This window comes from Dipodomys merriami, unplaced genomic scaffold, assembly GCF_024711535.1.
Source record: "Dipodomys merriami isolate MVZ:Mamm:240054 unplaced genomic scaffold, mDipMer1.0.p SCAF_55, whole genome shotgun sequence".
In the NCBI taxonomy this organism is placed as follows: Eukaryota; Metazoa; Chordata; class Mammalia; order Rodentia; family Heteromyidae; genus Dipodomys; species Dipodomys merriami.
The window spans coordinates 6375626-6387850 of NW_027206124.1; the positions used below are offsets into that span (position 1 = coordinate 6375626).

The 12225-nt window shown below is 56.4% G+C and overlaps 1 protein-coding gene across 4 annotated transcripts in view; it reads right to left on the reverse strand.

Annotated features, from left to right (window-relative positions):
- Positions 1-283: 283 nt before the first annotated feature.
- The window catches only part of Ppp6r2 (protein phosphatase 6 regulatory subunit 2), a 70583-nt gene continuing 58641 nt past the window's right edge, over positions 284-12225 (reverse strand). For 3 of the 4 annotated variants that reach the window (XM_069999767.1, XM_069999766.1, XM_069999769.1), the window contains 13 exons: positions 11173-11237; positions 9042-9157; positions 7204-7289; positions 6706-6786; positions 6257-6354; positions 6014-6071; positions 5588-5712; positions 5192-5328; positions 3928-4084; positions 3739-3827; positions 2792-2987; positions 1271-1504; positions 284-1188 (listed from right to left, as the gene is read on the reverse strand). In XM_069999767.1, the coding sequence (XP_069855868.1) occupies positions 1140-1188; positions 1271-1504; positions 2792-2987; positions 3739-3827; positions 3928-4084; positions 5192-5328; positions 5588-5712; positions 6014-6071; positions 6257-6354; positions 6706-6786; positions 7204-7289; positions 9042-9157; positions 11173-11237 (1491 nt within the window). In that variant the 3' untranslated portion in view covers positions 284-1139. The remainder of the gene's footprint in view (positions 1189-1270; positions 1505-2791; positions 2988-3738; positions 3828-3927; positions 4085-5191; positions 5329-5587; positions 5713-6013; positions 6072-6256; positions 6355-6705; positions 6787-7203; positions 7290-9041; positions 9158-11172; positions 11238-12225) is intronic. The other variant, XM_069999768.1, reaches the window with a different exon arrangement.

A 12225-nucleotide genomic window follows, 5' to 3' on the forward strand; every position in this document is an offset into this window, starting at 1 on the left:
TGCTGCGTGGAGCCCTGACCAAAGGGCTGGTGGCTTCGGGGCCATCCTCGAGGTGGGTTGAAGTAGCACAAGTGAAAACAGTGCCTGGGCCCCTTCCGGGGACTGTGTGTTTTGTTTATAAGGTTTTTACTTGTTAAGACAGAAAACTCAGTATCTTCTGTGATGCAGAGACCCACTGCTGAGTTCCTTGTGATCCAAGGTTGGGCCTAAAAAAGGTGCTGGAGGAGACACCGCATCCTCAACAGATTGGGGCTGTGCTCTCAGTTGAACAATACACAATTCATAAGAATGATACAACTTTTATTGAGGATTGGAGGAGGTGCCCTGTCGCGGATGTCAGAACATGAAAAGAGAACTCAGTGTAGGCAGAGTAGTCTTCCAGACCCTTCTCGGACAACCTGGGCCCTCTCAGTCTCTGAGCCGCTCAGTGTCCTGAGCTGCTCCTGCGGGTCCTCCTAACCACCCACCCAGCTGCCACCAGTCTGCCCTGTTCACAAGCTCAGAGACACCACACCCCTTGCAGGCCCCATCTCGTTAAGGCAGTCAAAACTTGCCACCTGGTTCAGTGCTAGTCTTCATGGCCATCAGGTATAGTGCTGAGTTTTGACCCCATGTGGCCAAACCAGCTCCTAAGTCATGTGCGTTTGTGGGGTCATGTCTCCTTAGCCCAGACCCTCACTTTTGCCCTGAGTCAGGGAAGCCCCTGTGCAGTCTCTGGATACAAAGTGCAAAAACTCGCTTCTCCTGCATGTGATTAAAAAAAAAAAAAAAAAAAAAGTGAAAAGAGCCTCAGCCTCTGCACGCTTCCAGCCCATCACGTCATACGGCCTGTTGCCTGTTGCGATCTGATCCCCACCCCTGCAGGAAGAGGTTGCACACTGGGGACCTTATTGCTGTGCAGGGTCTGCCCGGGGGACTGGCAAGGCGTGTCCTCTGCCTCCAGCAGGGCCTGAGTGGCTCAGGTTGGGCAGGAGAGAGACAGCTGGGTCATCTGTCTGGTTCCAACCGCCAGCTTTACCAATGCAGCATTTATTTTAAAATTAAACTTTTAAGAAAGGAAACTGATTGCGTCACCAGGTCGTTCTGCTGCAGCAGGGTGCTGCCTGACCGGGGTGGGCCGTGGCTGGGTGGCAGCAGCGTTACACAGGACCATTTAAGGCAGCTCCTTCTGGTGGGTCATCTGTCTTTCTGCAGAAACCGGGGCAGGGTTGGAGGCACTTGGCCCTTGGGCCCCTCCAGCCTCCTGCCCCCCTCCCGCCAACTTGCTCACCTGTCCTTTGTCACTGTCCCCACGGAGGCTGGGGCTGCCGGAGCTCTTGCCGTTAAGGGGCCTGCGGGGGCTGTGGCAGCCAGTGCGGAGGAAACGGCTTTGGGAGGGCCTGTCTTGCTCAGCATAGTGGCAGCCACGGCGCCCTCGGGAGGCACGGCCATGGCTGGAGCGGCGCTCACTTGGGCGGGTGCAGGGCGGGCGGGCTCTGGCGGCATGCTGTCAGCACACTTGGCCCTGTGTGGTAGACAAGGGCTCTGGTCACCGGCACCCCACCCTCCTTGGTGCCGCCCAACTTCCTGTACTCGAGGACCGGCAGGGTGGCCCCATCTACAAGGCTGCTGGGGAGCATTGCCCTCTGCCCCTCCATTCCTGCACTCTGGGGTGGCCCAAGACAAGCTGCCCACCGTGAACGCTACCCTTCCTCCAAGCAGCCCTCAGGCCCTGGTACCAGGGAAGCAGTTCCCTATGGGGACTCTGAGGACCTCTGGCTTCAACTCCTGCCTTACACTAGCCACTCCAAGACCTGAGAGGAAAGGGTTCTGCTGGGCACTGGGGGTGGTCTTCCTCAGGGCCCTAAGGCCAGCCTAGGAAGAAGGGTGCCCAGGAGGGGCCAGGGCAAGTGAGTTTCCTCACAGGCTGGTTGGGACCCATCCATGGTACAGCCAAGCGGCAGGTGCAGTGCCATATTACTTTGCATACAGCAAGGATAAACAGTTTTCTTTTGAAGCACTTAGGAGAAAAGAGGAAAAACAAGTTGTCAGCATCAGTTACAGTGTGGAACCCTCTTCAGGTCTTGGCCCCACGAGGGCAAGGTGGCTGGTGAAGAGGGTCCTAGATCATGCACCCCAAGGCTGCAAGCTGTTTGTACTGCCTCGCCAGGGTTCTTATGTTCCCAGGGTAGTCCTGAGATGAGACTCACTTTCGGAGTGTGCTGGACACCTGAATGTAGCCAGCACACATCTCCCACAAGGGAGCAGCAGGCCAGCCTGGCCAATGTCAAGTAAAAGGCTGCCCCTCACCCACACCACCATCTAGTTTCTGGGAGGTTCAGAGGCCTGGAGCCCTGTCTGGTGCTTTGTAATCAGGCTTGTGTGTGGAGGCTCTCTCTCCAGATCTCCTGTTGGGATCCTGGAACATTCAGGCCCTATTGGCTGAACCACTCAGAGAACAAACAGGCTCTGTGTCGTCAAGAAGCTTCCCATCTTGTTTTTAAGGCAGTCAGAATTTGCCGGCTGGTTCAGTGCTAGTCCTCATGGCCACCAGGTATAATGCTGAGTTTTGACCCCATGTGGCCAAACCAGCTCCTTAGTCATGTACACTTTTGCCTTGTGCAGTCTGGATGCACGAAGCTCCCACAGCCATCAAGAGAGTGGTGAGGGAGCTCAGCCTGGCCTCTGCTTGCTCCCAGCAGATCTGAGAATGAGTGACTTGAGCCTAGATCTGCCAGAGGTCCGCAGCCCCCAGCCTGGAACTACACTGTGTATACCGGGGCCCTAGACAAACGTGCCATCCCCTGTGCACCTGCCAACAGTAGCTTCCTCTTTCCTGGGCAGCTTGGGGACTTCCAGACCATGGCTGGTGTTCACAGCGTCCACACTGCCAGCTACCTTCTCATCCTCCTCGCTGTCAGAGCCCCCGGAGGAGCTGCTGTCAGAGGCCACCAGGGGGGCCTTCCTGGTGACACACACACTCCAAGCGCACGGTGAGGTGGGGCCGACTGCAAGACAAGGAGGCCTGTGATGTGCTTGAGGCAGAGAGCCACCGCACTGCCACCATGGCTACAGGGCCCCAAGCCCCGGAGTGCTGACATGCAGCCAGCTGGAAATCACACAGCCTGCCAAGTGTCACTTGTACACAAGTGTACCTGGGTGTTCTCAGGAACCACATTAACTTCTATTCACCCTCAAAGCAGACCTTCCACTCCCCACTGGACAGAACAGATGCGTGCTGTTAGCAGAAGAGGCAGCTCAGAGGGCTCCCCCCACTTGCTTCAAGCCTGGCACCAGGGAAGGATGTGCGGGTGGTGCTACCGCTCTGTCCTGCCGCTGCCTAGTACTCTCATGCCTGGTCTTGGGAGCCTTTGAGCCCCTCGGACTGCAAAGGTGGGGAACAAGGCCATGGGCTTGGATCAGACCCCATATCGGCTTCCTGCCTGAGACTCATGAGTTTTTCCATATCGAGACCCCAAACCCTGCTAGGACACCTACCAGGGACCTGGGCCACCCAGCAAGGCCAAAGCTGCCTCCACAGGCAGCCCAGTGGTGGCGCTGCTCCTCCTGGGTCCCCAAGCCAGGGGCACTCCATCTGTACACAGCAGCAACCCCTAAGTACATATGAACCCTGGTATCACAAGGAAACCACTACACCTGGAGCACCGCCACTTCTTCCCACTGCCCCAAGGGCCTGAGAACTAGGCAAGGTCAAGTCACCTGAAGGAGCCTGGGGTAGCATGCGCCACGGCTACTCACGGGCTCTCCCTGGGCCTGCGCTCTGGCTGCCCTCGGCGTGGCTGCTGTCCATGTCCACGGGGGAGCTGCACCTAGGCCCAGACTCAGAGCTGCAGGCGAAGATGGAGACAGGCTGAGTGTGTGGGGTTAGTTACCCCAACCCCAACGGGGAATGCTTCGTGAACCCTGTGTGCTGATGTGCTTTGTTACCAGCAGAAAGGCTGAAAGTCGGAGAACTTGGCCCAGCCTTTCTCTTCCGGAGCCGAGGGGCTGGCTGCCCACACACTAGAACCCACGTCCCTGGCGGCTGCAGGGGTTGTGGGCGTTGCATTCGCCAGCTCATCAAACACTGCAGTCCAGGCAGCCCCTGCCGGGGAGAAAGAGCTGTCAAGAGTGGGCAGGCAGCCGGGCGCTGGTGGCTCACGCCTGTAATCCTAGCTATTCAGGAGGCTGAGATCTGAGGATCGCGGTTCAAAGCCAGCCCGGGCAGGAAAGACCGTGAGACTCCTATCTCCAATAAACCACCAGAAAACCGGAAGTGGCGCTGTGGCTCAAGTGGTAGAGCGCTCGCCTTGAGCTGAAGAGCCGAGGGACAGCGCCCAGGCCCAGAGTTCAAGCCCCACGATCGACAAAAAAAAAAAAAAAGAGTGGGCAGGCCTGGCCTGGCCACTCCTCAGACAGCGCCTCCCCTCCCCCCGCCCAGGGCTCAGCACCCAAGGAGACCCAGATGAGCCGGCAGAGCTCCCCAGAGGAGCTCTGTAAGAGAGTGGTGGCAGCCCCCAGGCCCTAACACCTTGGGTGGTGGAGGCTTCAACACCTACAAGGCATGCAGAAGTAACCATGTGCCGCTGGTGTGGTGCTCGGCAGGCACCCACGGGGCTTCACCTGGCCTCTAGTGGAGCTGGCGGCACAGAGACCCACCTGTCCTGCCCAAACCGTCCCAGCGAAGGCCCGAGAACAAGCCCTATAGCCCCTGTGCCCGACCGTGAATGTGGTCTGTCCCTGTTGTGGATGTCCTTGCTGCTGGCCTTACAACTCCTGCTCTGGTCCCCTCCCAGTGGAAAGCTGCCCTCTTGCCCATGTGCTGACCACTTCAGGACTACCTCAGGCAGAGGCAGGAAAAGGGTCCTGAAAGGTGGCATGTGGCCGGTACAGCATCTAGATGAGCGTCTGGGAGATGCCACTCACATAGACCAGGCTGCCAGTGACCATAATAGAAGGGGAAATGCAGGAGCCCTCCTGGATGTGGGCAAACTGCAGGGCAGGACCCACCCACATCAGCTCAAGACAGCCAGGAAAGCGACTGCCTACGAGAGCGTGTATAATGGGGGGGGGGGGTGCAGATGGGGCTGCTGACTGCAGGCCACAAGCAGCAAGAGATGCCTTGGCTCCAGAGGAAGCTGAGGCGGGCACGGTCAAAGCATGCTCAAAGCCCTGTGTCTCTGTGGGTCCCCAGCGCGTCACTGTGGATTACCTTCTGACACGGGGCCTTCGTTCTGCACAGAAGCCAGAGGGGTGCCCACTCCAGGTGCATTCCTGGCTGCCTCCGAGCTGGCTTTCTTGTCCTGACCATTCTTTGAGTCGTTTTCTGGAGCATGGGGACCTCCGAACCTATGGAGGGTCCAGAGGCACGGTTGGATGGCTGGTGGCCTACGAGGAACACCCAACACTGGAGTGCTGGTGTTGGCCCGTGGCTCAGGGCCGGGCAAGTACAGGGTGCCCAGCGGGAGGTTCAGTTCTGAGCCTCTGGTCTGACCTCATTAGGACCTCTGGGACCTAATGCGCGTGAGAGTGGCTGGGTGTCCCGTGGGTGCTTTCGCACCTGCAAATCTCCAGTGGAGGCTTGGAGAGGATGGAGAGGCCCCTGTACCTGGCTCTGGCCACCCCACGAGCAGTGCAACGAGTCTCCTCATCTTCCCAGATATCCTCTTCCTCCTCATCGTCAAAGGGCTGAATTCTGTCACTGCAGCAGGCTTCAAACAGAGCTGCACTGGGCTGCAAGACAGAGAACACGGAGTCAATTTCTGGAGAGCCTGGGGAAGCCTTGGACCTGGAGTTCTAGAGGAATTTGCTCACTGCCTGGAGGGCAGGATGGGAGGAAGCAATGAGGGCAACTCTGCTTCCAGCTACATGAAGGGCCCTGCAGTTCAAACACATGCAGACTACTGAGTAGAGTCCCCCGTGGCCCATCCACCTCCAACAAGGGCCAGACTGTGAGCACAATCTGAGATACCTGGGCAAGGGGCATAAAGGGACACCTTCTTCTATAGTCCCAGACACAGCCCTGATCACTCACACTGTCCTCGTCGGCATCAATGTTGAAGTTGATCTCTGCAATCCGATCAAATGGGGCACTGCAGGGGAAGAGGAGACCCTCAGTGCCTCCGGCGCAGGGCTGGTGAAATGTGTCTGGGTACTCTCAAGCAGTGGGAAGACATATTCCTGGCAAGACCATCAGGAGCTGCCTTCATGAGGATGGAGTTCAAGAAAGAAGCATTGAGCCTTGCCCAGAACCAGAGTCCCCACCCTGCCCACTCACTTGATGTTGTCATCCTGGTCTGCAAATTCCTCGTCATTGAAGCCAAACTGATCCACGAAGTTGGCTGTCATCTGTTGGATCTGGTACTCGGAAAAGGCCTGAGAGAAAGGGGGGCCGTCACAGAGCAGCCCCTATCAGGAGGTGGCTCTCTGGAAGCCAGGATTTCTGGTGCTCAAGAGCCTCTGGCAAAGCAGGCAGTGAATTCTGGCAGCAGCCGCATGTTCAGAGTGGTTGCATATACGAGAGCGCCTTCCTCATCTAAGCTCCATGTCCCAGGGGACTCTCCAAGGCGATAGGAAGAGGTCTTCCCACAGAACCCCTCTCCCCCACGCGTGCTGGAGAAAGCCACTTCTCCCCTTCACTGTGCAATGCCACGGGGGACTACGCACTACAAGGGCACGAGCTCGGGAAAGGCCCGGCAGGGTGCAGGGTGCCGGCCATGCCCTCACCTGCTGAAGGGACAGCTCGTTAGGGAAAGCACCCTCAATGTCCTCGTCCTCACTTGAGGAGTGAAGGTGGTGAATGCTCACCTAAAACACAGGCCAGATGCAGCGGGCATGTGAGCCCGCAAGTGCCCCAATCCCACCCAGCCAGCGCTGCCGAAGCCCCAGCCCCCAACCAGCCCAGCCTAGATTTGGCACTTGTCAGATTGCTGGGCCTGAGCAGCTGTGCGTAAGGGCAACGTGGCAGCCGTCCTCTGCGGCACAGGGGCTCATCCCGAGTCTCCAGCGTGAGCACTTCACCAATAAGCCAGAGGAGGGACGGGCCTGAGAGCCAACACCACCTCTACACAGAGACCCCCAGGAGCCAGGAAGTCTGGGAATCACCCAGCGTGGTCACAGCTCTGCCCTGTGCCTCCGCTGACCTATGCCACAGGACACAACGTCCAGAGCGTCACTGGCCTCAACTACAGCGGCATGCCTTGGAGTGGGCCTGGGCTTCCTCACCAGGTCCACGGTGTTCCTGCGATTGGTTTCTGTCAGTGTCTCCTCCACAAAATTTTCCCAGCGGCCGCGGCAATCTGCAGGGAGCCCTGCAAGGCAAGCGCTGTCCCGTGAGCCCTCGAGGCAGCCAGGGCACCGCAGGGCCGGCAAGCACGTTGTGGTTGGGAGGGGTGGGCCAGGCTTCTGTGGTGAGCCCCGCTGGGGCCCACGCCAGGGTCTACCGCTGGGAAAGGCACCGCACAGTGCAGAGCGGAGGGCTCGTGAGCACCCGAGGACCCCGGTACATGCACAGAGCCAGCTTCTCCACCCCCGTAGGCCTGGGCTCCGCAGGACCTGGTGAGCCTGTGCATGTCATAATCTGGAAATGTTGAGGGAAGACTAGGCAGAGAGCAAAAGTTCCCGTTCTGGGGAACCAAGACCTACTCCACTTGCTCTCCCCCCCCCCCCCCCGCCAGCATGGGGCCTCCAAGCTTGCTTGCTGTCCCAGCCCAGGTTCATATCCCTATCATATGTGATGACCCAGCAACCGCAACCTACCACAGGCTCCTGAGCATGCGAGGAAGCCCTTTCCCTCAGGTACCGGGGTAGGAAGGCCACTGGAATTTCCCTAATTTACATTTGCCTAGGAAGCTGCTTAGTGGATCTACAGAGCCAGTGAGGCAGGGCCAAGGCTCACTCCACTTTGGCTACACAGGCTGGGTAGAGCTGACTCATTAACAAGCTGCTCTAGGCCAGTCCTGGAACCAAGGGGAATCTCCCCAGAGACCCCAACAAACTCAGAGAGCTGAGCATGCTCAGCTCCTTCCTGGGCATCTCTAAGGCACTCTGCCTCTCCACCCTGAGAAATCCCAAGAGACCTGGGAAAACCCTATGTAGGCTTGCTGGTGTCCCCTTCCTTCCCAACACAACCCTGCCCTACTCAGCCAAGGCCCTCAAATCAGACACTGGTTCCACGGGCTGAGAAAGCACTCCAATTAACCACCAGAAAACTGGAAGTGGTGCTGTAGCTCAAATGGTAGAGCGCTAGTCTTGAGCACATAGAAAACTCCCCTCCCCCCCCCCAAAAAAAAGACATAAGAGAACAAGAAGAAGCCGGGCACCGGTGGCTCACCGGTGGCCTGTAATCCTAGCTCCTCAGGAGGCTGAGATCTGAGGATCACGGTTCAAAGCCAGCCCAGGCAGGAAAGTCCGAGAGACTCTTATCTCCAATAAAAACCACTAGAATCTGGAAGTGGCGCCGTGGCTCAAGTGGTAGAGTGCTCGCCTTGAGCTGAAGAGCTGAGGGACAGCGCCCAGGCCCAGAATTCAAGCCCCACGACAGACCAAAAAAAAAAAAAAAGAGAACAAGAAGAGTAGCATGTAGGAGGGTCCCAAGGTAGTGGGCACTGTGGGAGGGGCCAGGAGGCTCCAAGGACACACAGTGCCCCATGTAGGAGGGTCCCAGGGTAGTGGGCACTGTGGGAGGGGCCGGGAGGCTCCAAGGACACACAGTGCCACAGTCGAGTCCTAAAGACAGGATATCACCTGTTCCTCCAGTTCAGCAAGACATGCGAGGAAGGCCCCAAGACAACTAAGGTTAGAGCACAGCGAGGACGTGAGTCAGGACTGCAAGCACCAGGCAGGACCTGAGGAGGGAGACCCTGTGAGCACAGGAGTCCGCAATGCTGCAGCTTCCAATGGGAGCGCTGCGGCCATGAGCTGCTCTGCTAGGCTGAGTCCTCATACCATGTCCTGATGCTTGGCAGACATGGCCCAGCAGAGCGATGGTAAGCAGAGACCCATTGTGAGGTGTGATGACGCTGGATAGCCCACAGCCCCAGCCGCGCATAGGGCCCCCTCACCTCGGATGACCTCGCGGATGTGTGTCTGCACAGGGCCCCTCTCCAGATTCTGCACCACTGCGTTGGCGATGCGAGTGAGGTGGCCCATGTTCCCACGCCGCATGCCACCTGCCGCCCTGAAAGGGACAGGGGCCATCAGGGTAGCTACCCAGCCCCAGTCTTCCTTGACACGTTTCCAGAGGACCAGGTATGAGCTCCTGAAGCTCGTCTCTGCTGGCGAGCGCAGGCCTCTCCTCTTTGGGGGGCCCCTAGGTTAATCTCCAGTGCAACTCCTGGTACGACTCAGTTATTGGCCAGTAACCGCTGTACACAACAGTTTACCCAACTCACCACCAAGAACACTAAGATGGCTGTCCATGTTAGGGATAGGAAGCAGGCAGAAAGGCTCAAGTCTCATTAGAGGCAGCAGTGGAGCAGGAGCAGAGCCAGGTCTGCTGGCTGTGGTGCCTGCCCTAGCACAGTATTCCCAAGACCTGGCCCCTGCTGAGACCGGATAAAGCCTCTGTGCTGCGTGGCTGGCATCGCTTTCCCCGCCCTCTCACAACGAAGCCCCAGGAGCCCCTCCTCACACCCAGATCCCACCCTTCCCAGAAGGACAGAGGATGGCAGTGAACAACATGCAGAACATATTTGCTGACCTGAGGGAAGACTTGGTCAAGTCCAAAACACAAAAAGATGAAAATAAAAATGGTTTCCTTTGAACAAGTCCCAACAGAGTATCCTCAAAGATTTAGGGAAAGTTAAACATGGCAGTAGTTGCTAGGGGCATGGTTCACATGGTAGAGCATCTACCTAATAAGCAAAGGCCCTGAGTTTAAATACTAGTACCACTAAAAAAATAAAAAATCACTGGACACTAGTGGCTTGTATCTGTAGTCCTAGCTACTTAGGAGCCTCATATTTGAAGATTATAGTTCAAAGACAGCCCAGCAGAAAAGCCTGTAAGATCTTATCCACAATTAGCCAGTAAAAGGCCAGAAATGGAAGTGTAGCTCAAATTGTAGAGGACCAGCCATGAGTAAAAAAACAAGCAATAGCATGAGGTCCTGAGTTTGAGCTCTAGTACACACACACACACACACACACACACACACACACACACACACACACACACACACACACACACACACACACACACACACACACACACACACACACACACACACACACACACACACACACACACACACACACACACACACACACACACACACACAGTGGCCAGCACTTGGGAGGGCTGAGGCAGGAAGAATAGAAATTTGAGCCAAGGATACCTAATGAATTCCAGGCCAGCCTGTCCTAAAGCCAAAACCCTGTCTTAAAGAATGGTCATGCCAGGCACTGGTGGCTCACACTTGTAATCCTAGCTGCTCAGGAGGCTGAGATCTGAGGATCGCGGTTCAAAGCCAGCCTGGGCAGGAATGTCCATGAGACTCTTATCTCTATTAAACCACTAGAAAACTGGAAGTGGTGCTGTGGCTAAAGTAGTAGAGCGCTCGTCTTGTGCAAGGACAGCACCCAAGCCCAGAGTTCAAGCCCCACAACCGACAAAAAAAAAGAAGAGGAGCCGGCGTGGGTGGCTCACGCCTGTAATTGTAGCTACCCAGGAGGCTGAGATTTGAGGATCACGGTTCAAAGCCAGCCCGGGTAGGAAAGTGCTTGAGACTCTTATCTCCAATAAACCACTAGGAAACCGGAAGTAGCAGTGTGGCTCAAGTGGCAGAGTGCTCAACTTGAGCTGAAGAGCTCAGGGACAGCACCCAAGCCCAGAGTTCAAGTCCCATGACTGACAAAAAAAATAAAATAAAAATAGAGGAGTCAGGAGCAGGCTAGACAGAGACTTCTAGACTGGATGCCTAGAGAAGAAATGGCTACTCATTGGGTAACTGTCCAGGCCTGGCCAACACTCAACATGACCCTCCTGTCACCTCTACTCCCTTTCCTGGGCAGTACTTACAGCTGTTTGCCCAATAGTAAGATCCATCTAGGATGGCTGCAGGCACACAGCCAGGCCACATACCCGGATGCCCTATACTGAGCCCGAGTCCTGCATACAGTGTTGCAGACTGCTGCCATGTGAGGCATGGCTCTGTTCTACCACTGCTAGGAGGAAAGTCTTTGTGTTTCTTACTGTGTGTGGTCATTGGCTTCCCAGGCCTCCAGGATCCTCTGTACCAGGCAGCACTTCTGGAACAGCTAGGGAGTGGGGAGAGGCAGTGTGATTCAGAGCCTGCAGGGCTATTCCCGCCCCTTCCCCCACCCCACTAATCCACCAGAAGAAGCCAATCCACCAGCAGTGACAGCCGTGGGACTGTATGTAACACCCTCACAGCCCCAACCTCTGTGACTCCCAATAAACATCAGAGATAGACACTGCCTAAGAACCTCAGAATCTCACACTGAGAGCCCTGAGGGAAGACTAGGATGCTCTGTGTGTCTCTGGAACCCTGAATGTCCCGTCTGCTCTCCAAGGGTGTCCTCCACCTCACCTTCAGGCCACTCTCCCACCTGCTTCCACAGTGACCAGAAGGAATAGCTGGGGCCCTCAGTTTTTTCTTTCTCCTCCAGGCCCTGACACAGGCCATTTCCTGTAACTGGCCCAAACTCACTCCTACCCTCATGATCTGGTGGTCCTCAGTTGGCCTATACAGTCCCTGAATACCTCCCTACCTACTGTGTGTTTCTCATCATTGAAGCCACACATCTCCTGACTGCATACCCTCTGAAAGACAGGCTATGGACCAGACTCAACCCTTATTGACTAGTGTTAGCCATCTAACAGGCCTGCTTACAGAGGTACGCAGGATGCCAGCTTACAGAGGTACCAGGACACCTACCAAAGGATCAAGACCTTCCAGATCACCCAAGTCCAACTGTCTAGAAGACCTCTGAGAGAGATCCAAGGGCTTCTTCTGAAGCCTCTGTCCTCCAGCCACACAGCATGGTGCAGGATGTCCTCTGCTGCCCCGGCTCCATGACCTTCACACATGGGTCTGACCTCAGAGTCCTCATGTTTATGGCCTCAAATTGCTCCCTCCCCTTGTTCCCTAGCAAATACTCCTTAAAGCTGTTCTCCGCCAGAGGCAATGCTAGATGCTGAAGACAAAAAGGCTGAGATGCAGATTCTGACACAGACTCTCATCCCCTGGGAGGAAGAGGCCAGGTGGAAACATAATGGGGTGGT